The 9,175-nt window shown below is 34.9% G+C and overlaps 1 protein-coding gene across 1 annotated transcript; it reads right to left on the bottom strand.

Moving 5' to 3' along the window:
• Positions 1 to 4,412: 4,412 nt before the first annotated feature.
• On the bottom strand, positions 4,413 to 8,252 carry LOC117121148 (zinc finger protein-like 1). Its single transcript, XM_033266249.1, has 5 exons — positions 7,875 to 8,252; positions 6,887 to 6,998; positions 6,015 to 6,208; positions 5,361 to 5,388; positions 4,413 to 4,462 (listed from the first exon to the last, which is right to left on the bottom strand). Exons 1-5 carry the CDS (start codon positions 7,974 to 7,976, stop codon positions 4,413 to 4,415), a joined length of 486 nt encoding a protein of 161 aa, XP_033122140.1. The 5' UTR covers positions 7,977 to 8,252.
• Positions 8,253 to 9,175: the final 923 nt, after the last annotated feature.

Here is a 9,175-nt window from a genome sequence, read left to right as displayed (position 1 = left end):
TAAATATATATGTAAATATATATATATAAATATATATATATATATTTCATTTGTGTTCCACATGTGTTCCGACAGAATAATAGAAAATAATGAAACAACTTCAGTAGTAGACTTTAAGAACACTGATTTATTATAAACTCGGATATTTCTGCCACTCCTGTGGCCTTCATCAGCGAGAAATATATATATATATATATTGCCAAAAGAACGACCGAATAGCAGATAGCTAATAATTTTCAAAAACAACACAACAGATCGTATCTTCATCATAGGCAAAGCCTGTATTTACAGGATCTTAGGAGGAGACTTAATTTGGGGAGCAGCCGAATGGGGGTCCCAAGTGAAGGTGGGGGTCCATGTGAGGTGTTGCCCCGGGGCTCTTACTGGCTCTCGACGCCACTGCATAAAAATATCGCACCCCCAAGGCGTCTACTTAAATGGGAATATTTGCGGCAAAACAAATTACGCTTTAGTTAAAAATCCCGATATCACATTATTCAGCTAAGGCCTTCCCACTTAAGATGTGTATAAGAGACAGATATATATACTGTATATATACATACTACACATATCATCTTTTCTCATCCATTTGTTTCTTTTTTGTTGATGGTTTTTGTTGTTCTTTTTTCTTTGTCTATGCTTGAGTCATCTTATTTGTTTCTTTTATTCAACTATTGTTGAAAACACATAGGGACCTAGTATTTATGCGCTATACAAGTCACAGCCATTACCAATATATATTTCAAAACATTTATGTGGTAAAGTTCAATTTGAAATGCTATTATTCAATAACGTTACTACTGTAGTTTTCCAACAAAAATATTCAGATGTCATAAACAAAAAATAATCTTGAAAGTAATAACAATTATCAATAACTACTGTATACACACATCTGTTACAAGTGAAATTCCCAACCCATAAAAACAGTGGCGTGGAGAGGGGGGTTCAGGGGGATCGCTGCCCCGGGACCCGGGTCTACTGGGGGGCCCGGACCAAGATGAAAAATTTTCGGGGTAAGAACAAAATCTCCATGGGGCCCGAGCCCAAGCCAGGATGAAAACTTTTGTTGTCAGAACAAACTCTACATTATGGTTTTCTGGGCATCTTTTTCAGTCTTTCTGCATTTTTATTACGAGATGAATAATCCCCCAGGGGAATAGTCCACCAAATGCTCTCCCGTTCCAAACCAGATATTTGGAACGATTATTATTGTTTATTTATCAGATTATTTTGATACATCTACATTGCATAAAAATAATCACATGGAATCATATTCATGTATGTGGGTTTGGACAAACAGGATCTTAGGAGGAGACTTAATTTGGGGAGCAGCCGAATGGGGGTCCCAAGTGAAGGTGGGGGTCCATGTGAGGTGTTGCCCCGGGGCTCTTACTGGCTCTCGACGCCACTGCATAAAAATATCGCACCCCCAAGGCGTCTACTTAAATGGGAATATTTGCGGCAAAACAAATTACGCTTTAGTTAAAAATCCCGATATAACATTATTCAGCTAAGGCCTTCCCACTTCATCAAACCCCCACATTTCAATATTTCTAGATACTCCACTGATGCTAATGCCAAAGATTTACAGAGTTAGCAAGTTAAATATTGATTATATTTATTATTAGCTCAACATAGACGACATATCTTTAATGAGGTCACAAGAAATCCATGGTTCGAGCCTTACAAACCTATTTTAATTATTAACAGGCAGCATTAGAGCTTTACATACAACCTTTAATTAATTATTTACCCTTTAGAGAATCCATAGATAATAATATGAATACAATTCTTAAACATGATCTATAAACATAATTACTATGTTTGTACACAACTTATATATTGCAAAAGAAAAAGATAGAAAATCAAGATATATAAAAAAAAGAAGCTAAACATCACAACACAATGGAAGATCTTCTTAAGAACTTTGCTGAATATTCATATTTGATAAATTAAAACATACATTTATCGACATAAGTACCAATCACGAATGATGTTGAATGACCTCAGCTATCAATGTGACTTAGCGAATTGCTTAGGCAATACTCAAACCTGAATATTCATACTTTCTTGTTAAATATTCTTAACCCTTTTGGCTATTAAAATGAACTTACTTTAAAATACAAAAAACTGTACACTATAAATCTGAATACAGATTTCTAAATGAGGGTTTCAATTAAAGAAAAAAACCCATTTTTATGCAACATTAAAAAAATTTAAAACAATGCAAGAAAACATTAACATAAAAATGAAAATAGCAGTTGCACACATTTTTGTGTTAATCAGTAGTTACTGAAGTTCAAAATGAAGACTTAATTTGAAAATTGTTTAGGGTGGATACACTAACATCACTTTAATCCTTACATAGTTCTGATAGAACAAAGGCTAATGAAAGGTCAATTTTTTTTCTCACTGTTCATGATCCCCATTTTTCGGCACAATATAAGTAGTGCTCTGAAAGAATCAATCTCTATGGTAACCTTAATTGTAAAAAAGTCGAATAATATCACAGTACAGTGGATAATAATGTAATGTATGCTATTCATCAAAATCTTTTTAAAAATTTCATTAAAAATGCTCTTAACATGTTGACAGCCAAACCTTTTTTAAGGTTCCTTTCCATGTGCCAAAACAAAATTTTTAACACTTTTTTGAAATTTTATCTAGTCATGCATCATCAAAATGATGTGTCTAATAAATAGGCAGGAACATATTAGGGGACGAGTAAACTCGTCTGCGGCACTGTGACAGCACTTTTTATTGACTATGCCAAGTGCGAGTTTTCTCGTCCACTTTTTGCATGGGATGTTATATGTTCAAAGGGCACCCCCCACTTGTTCCGCTCGAGTGTACTGCTGGCAACATAATACAACAAACATACATATATTCTCGGTGCATCTTCTCCGAACTACCAGCCGTTAAGTCTGTGGTTCTACAATGTATAACAAAGAAGTAATAAACGCTAGAATGTTACCCCGATTTCGGTGAGTATATTTGTCCCTGGCACCCTCGGCAACACCCTGTGGGACGAGTATACTTGGTTGCTGGCAGCCAACATGTTAATATCAAATGGATACACTGCAAATTGTGGATCTATTATTTGATATGCAAACCCTATCTCATATCAAAACGATAAGGAACATTCAAGCTAGAAATTGAGAAACTGGAGGCCCATGGGTAACCTAAGCAAAGACTGCCATATTGGTATCAATCTGATGGCCAAATATTTGTGAATCCCAGGGAAATTTCTACCCTTCCCTACTGGCGGATATTGTGTCTACAGCATACAGTATTTAGAGAGTTACATTGAGATTGATCAAATAACAAATAATAACACCATCCTCACAAACACTAACATCTTGTGACATAGCGTACTTCACAATACTTCTCCAATTAGACTTTACATGTAGGTTTGGGCTGTCCTCTTTCCAATTTGGAGCTATTTCCAAGTATTAGGGAGGTTTCGCACGCGAACGCGTACAGTTAGTGTGACGGATACTTCATTATTTTGACGTTATACGATGGCTGCTATCCGCTAAATGTGTGGACGACACGCATATCTCTCTCACTACACATAAGTGAAAAACGCGTAGGGAAATTTTGTATTTCTAGTAGGATCTTCGTGTATTTTTTCACATTTTACGTAAGTGTAAAAAATAAATGTATCCTTGAATATGTATGTGCCATTTTTGTGACATCTGAAGACAGCAAATTACGATAGGATGCGTTTCATTTTGTGGTGTCAGGATTTTGTGTATGCCTAGGCCTACTTGTAGCCAGGCACTTTTGGGTCATAAACAATAGGGCCTATCACAAAATAACCAACACTTCTGGACAACAAAGGAAGTATTTTTCGGCTACAATTTTTAATTTCAATTTCCAAAACCTTACATATACTAATAAAACTTTGAAAAGCATGATGAGAGAAGAGTGCAGTGTATAGTAGGCCTAAGCTAAGGACCTAGGCCTAGGCTACACTTGAATTGCGCGCTGTGACTGCGAAAAACACAGGATGGCTACGAAATTTGTTCGCGTAGTAAACCTCTCTAATAAAGACCCTCAATTAACAAAGATACCATCATAGTATTCACGCCATTTAAATACAGCAACACATTAAACCTCAGGAATTAATACTAATGTTTTTACCTTAATACAATTTGCATTTCCATTGCAAATCCAATACCATAGGTGAAATCAGTACTTTGTAATTTATTTTACTATAGTGGTCACTTTATCCTGGTGCTATGTTTATATACAGTATTACTTAATGTAGTTCTTGGCCTGGGTACCTCCTCTACTCACGGTCTCTGTGCAGACCACCCTCAGCGACAGAGAGACTGAGCTCCATGTAGGTGGAGACAGTTTTTGTACATGGAAGATGTGTATAAGAGACAGGCTGCCAACTTGTGCATTTAGCTATCATCGCATACTTGATATACACACTGCTGATTCTTATACATTTCTGAAAGGATTAACGAAGATGAAATTTAATTTGTAATCTTGATAAATTAATTAATAACATATTTACTTACATAATAACCTATTTACTTATATTATTAGTATTAGTAGATATTATTATTTATATTACTTTTTTGTTAACGTATTTTTTTGTTTTTTTGTAAACCCTTTTTATATATTTCGTTCTACTGCAGTATTTTCTTTGCTATATTTAATCACAGTAATTAAGTTTATACTGATTTTGTTATTGTTGCACATCTTCTACGGTTGTGCCTCGGTTATAAAAGAGAAGCAATAAAGTTACTTACGCTGGAATTGTGGGCTGGCTTGTTGTTGGCTGGCAGATTGTTGGCTAGCTTGATGTAGCTGAATTCGTTCGATGGTTTTCAGTTGTCAGAAAGGTCTATCAACATAATTATTTGGGTTGCGTAGTTGACCCCTTTGATCTTGAATATATTTCTATCTAGTGTTGTTCTACCAAGGTATGTACGCACATTGATGTAGGTATTTTAGGATTGAGATTAAATGCCAGGAATTAGTAAGTAACAAGAACGAAACCGTAGGCCTAGGCCATGACCATACGACACTGTTCACAACAACAACTCGTTCCTGCCAGGGCTTAGTTGCTTGAAGCCCTGTGACTATGCAGTAACTACTTGGACATTGTTGGCCTAGGCAAGCCTAATCGAGGCGCTAATGCACTTTCGCACCTAACTTTTAATTCTTAATTTTTTTTAACTTGTATTTTCTTCTCACAGTCACAACACATAATTATAAAACATTTTTACATGATTCATCCTCTCATAAAGTACATTTTTTTAACAAAAAGATACCTTTATAAATATAGAATAGGTTGATACCTGTCTCTTATACACATCTAGATGTGTATAAGAGACAGGTACTGTCATGTGACCTAACACTTTCCTCAAACTGGAAAATAATACATTAAAATAAAAACATTACTAAAAATATAACTTGGCAATAAAGGTATTGTTCAAATTATAAAAACTGGTACAACATGGAGGTACAGATATGAAATAAACTTCACAGTAAACAACAATCTCTTGATGGAATCACAGAATAGTTTTGGAAGTACTAGGATGAGTTCCTCATCACATTGTAATTATTATTATGAATGTACCGGTATTACCATTATAATTATTGTCATCATCAATGTTTTTGATATTAAAAAAGAAAATTATCAACATCCAATTGGACTTAACCACATTCTACATACACAATGAATGTTATACCACTAGACCAAAAAGACAATGAAAACTTTTCATTCTTGCTGGTGGGGGTGATAAGATATTTATTACATGGCCTTATTTTTGGACTTGTCGGTAACTATCTGTAAATATTCACTTCTGTGCAATAATTCTTCTTCTGGCTTCTTGACCCCATTGGAAATAAGTCTGGTGTACTAACACAAGACTTAATGGGTCATCCAGGCATTCCATTAATTTTTTCTCTTTTATATCTCTATGTATTTTCTCTTAATTTTATTGTAATGTGTGACACTGAATAAAAAATAAATCAAATCAAATCAAACTTACAGCAGGTAACCCTAGACCAGCTCTTGCCCAATCTGCTTGTGTTAAGTATTCCTTGAGAGCCTCAATTACAGGTGATACCATATTGCTCTTGGGAAAGACACACTCATTACACACTGGACAGGTATATCCTGCAGGTGCTGTGTTGGATGGCAGTTCCTTTGCAAAATCATCCAGGCATGACCAGTGGAAAACATCTATAGAAAAATTTTGTAACAAAATTAGTTAATGTTAAATAAATTCATAAATGTTTAAGTTGAGCAATAACTAATATTAATGAATATTATTATTTAATATCTATACTGTGATTTGTCCTTTTAATTGTAATCTATTTTTTTTATCTTGTGTTTGTATTGTTTTCAATTTTCACAAGGCTGTTAAATTGGCAATTACTTTTCACTGTTGATTTTGAAATAAAAAAAATAAAAAAAATTCATATTCATTGCTAAATCTTAAAAGTTATAAAATGTGAAGAACAGAGATGTTCCAAACATAATAACAACTTGCAATTCATTTATTATATTTAATTTTATTTGGCTCTAACATAAAATACAATATAGAGTACTACAGTGTTACATCATGATACCACGTGATACTACTCCATTGCTATCGTTGCAAAAAGCGTTCAACCGGGTGTCATTTTCTCCACTGACAAACCATTAATCTCAATTTATAACGTAATTATTTAGATGTTGTATCTTACTTTTTCACCTGGTGTTGTGACGACACAACTGTGGTACTCTATACACAATAAAACCAAACTGCTATCAATGCAGTTATCGTACTCCTTGTTGAACTGTTAAGTATATGAAATAGGTACCTATAACTACAGATAAAACAAAATAGTAAAATCAGGTCTGTTTAGTGTTACCTACCATGACATGTCAACCGTACTACTTCTTCGCTTGCAAGTGTTTGGCCACATAATGTACAATTAGTGTCATAATCACTATCTTGAAGCCAGTGAAGGTACGACTTTACAATGCACTGAAAACAGATGGCAAAAGCATTTGAAATTTGTATAATAGCATAATAAATACTCCAAGTATCAAAATTCATGCCATCGTGTTAAAATTCAATATTTTGACATTAATTATGGCATCATTCCTGATGATCACATAACTAATGTCGAAATATTGAATCCCGACATGATGGCATGCATTTCGATATTTGGAGTATGTATTATACAGTACTATCTTATCTGAGATTAATCAGTGGAACTTTTCGTCAGTTGTACAGTATGTGCCTGGGCTTAGATCTGCACAGGTACTGTATGTGTCTGTGTTATATGATACTCACTTTGATAGGGAGTTGAAGATTTGCATCCTGCCAGATACACTTTTTTTTCATAGTAGTTACACAATTGAAGAATTTGGCACGAAGTGCTACTGAGGGCATTGGCCTGTGGGCGGGAGGTTTCGGGAGTGTCCTTATTACATGGGGTCCAGGAAGTGTACCAGATTGCTTGGAAGCCTTTTAGCTACGTAAATTTCTTGATTCTTATGATGTGTATTCCAGTAATAAAAGAATTGATTTTAACTTGTTTGTGTGTTTGAATCACTGTTTTTCGTATTATTATTATTAAATTATTATTATTAATTATCAATTTGTTTTTTTTCTTTCATATTTTTAGGCCTAGGCCTATTCAGTTTTTCTGCCTTAAAATTAGAATATACAAACAAAATAAAAATTGACAACAAATATTGAGAGGAGATAAATATTACCTCTACTAGACTAACAGTGTAGCCTAGACGGTGAGCCTAGGCTACCTACCTAGGCAGCATAGGCCTCTAGGCCTAGTAGAAGAGTAGGCCTAATGTGCCTTACTTACTAGTTCGTAGGCCACGGCTAGTGAGTACCTACCCTAGGATGATTTGCCACCAAGCAGTGTTCGCAGACGTTTACCCGGTGTTCAAAACAGAACAAGTTTGTCACCTTTCGTTTAGGACATTTACAAAGCCCCATAGTGAAATACTTAGTATATGATATGTGCAGTATTTTTCTTTCCTAGTGTTCAACCTAAAAACTCAAGCAACATCAATCCATGTTCAACATGATCATCATTATTGTTGTCATTTCTCAATCTGCTGAAGCTTGCCACGTAATTTAGCTTCATTACGCAGGGTCACCGAGTACGAGATTTTCTTCGCCAACTGGATGGGGAGAGAGTCGAATATAATAATTATAATAACATAAATGATAAAATGAGTTTAATAGTATACATTATACTTAATTATCCTTTAACCTAATTATCAATGAAAAAATACCACAAATTGTGTATGATTGGAAAGAAATTAGGTCACCACTCATATTTATTCCGACACATTCACTAACGATGTAATACAAAGGGTTGAGTCGGATTGAAAAATTACACACAGTTCAGATAGACTGTGTGTCAGGGATGGTCAGGGATCGTTAGCACACTTCCGGATATTCTCTTGTTCGAATTCGTTCGATGGTTTTCAGTTGTCAGGAAGGTCTATCAACATAATTATTTGGGTTGCGTAGTTGACCCCTTTGATCTTGAATATATTTCTATCTAGTGTTGTTCTACCAAGGTATGTATGCACATTGATGTAGGTATTTTAGGATTGAGATTAAATGCCAGGAATTAGTAAGTAACAAGAACGAAACCGTAGGCCTAGGCCATGACCATACGACACTGTTCACAACAACAACTCGTTCCTGCCAGGGCTTAGTTGCTTGAAGCCCTGTGACTATGCAGTAACTACTTGGACATTGTTGGCCTAGGCAAGCCTAATCGAGGCGCTAATGCACTTTCGCACCTAACTTTTAATTCTTAATTTTTTTTACTTGAATTTTCTTCTCACAGTCACAACACATAATTATAAAACATTTTTACGTGATTCATCCTCTCATAAAGTAGGCCTACATTTTTTTAACAATAAAGATACATTTATAATATAGAATAGGTTGATACAGGGTTTCCGCGCTTGCTGGCACGCGCTTTTGCAATAAAGTAAGAAATTGCCAGAATGTCCGAGTCAGTTCTTAAATTTTGAAACCATTAAAGACCAGTATTATAACTTTAATTGGAATTTTCCCATGAAACATCCGACAACAAAATGTGGCATCATGCAGTAACATCTTTTTGAACTTTGTTGTCATAATCGAGGTTAATCGAACCGACGTTTATCATTGGC

The sequence above is a fragment of the Anneissia japonica genome, unplaced genomic scaffold, assembly GCF_011630105.1.
Source record: "Anneissia japonica isolate Jap-2015-1 unplaced genomic scaffold, ASM1163010v1 scaffold17136_len74041_cov174, whole genome shotgun sequence".
Taxonomy (NCBI): domain Eukaryota; kingdom Metazoa; phylum Echinodermata; class Crinoidea; order Comatulida; family Comatulidae; genus Anneissia; species Anneissia japonica.
The sequence above is the reverse complement of the archived record's forward strand: the minus strand, read 5'-3'. Positions and strand labels throughout refer to the sequence as shown.

Bases quoted from the DNA above. Each gene is read 5' to 3' on its own strand.
- LOC117121148 (XM_033266249.1), bottom strand. From the start codon at position 7,976: ATGGGGCTTTGTAAATGTCCTAAACGAAAGGTGACAAACTTGTTCTGT. The intron at 6,999-7,874 runs GTAGGTACTCAC...ATCTGTTTTCAG, and splicing joins TGGTGGCAAATCATCCTAGG to TGCATTGTAAAGTCGTACCT. The intron at 5,389-6,014 runs GTAAGTTTGATT...ATTATTTTCCAG, and splicing joins CTGGTCTAGGGTTACCTGCT to TTTGAGGAAAGTGTTAGGTC.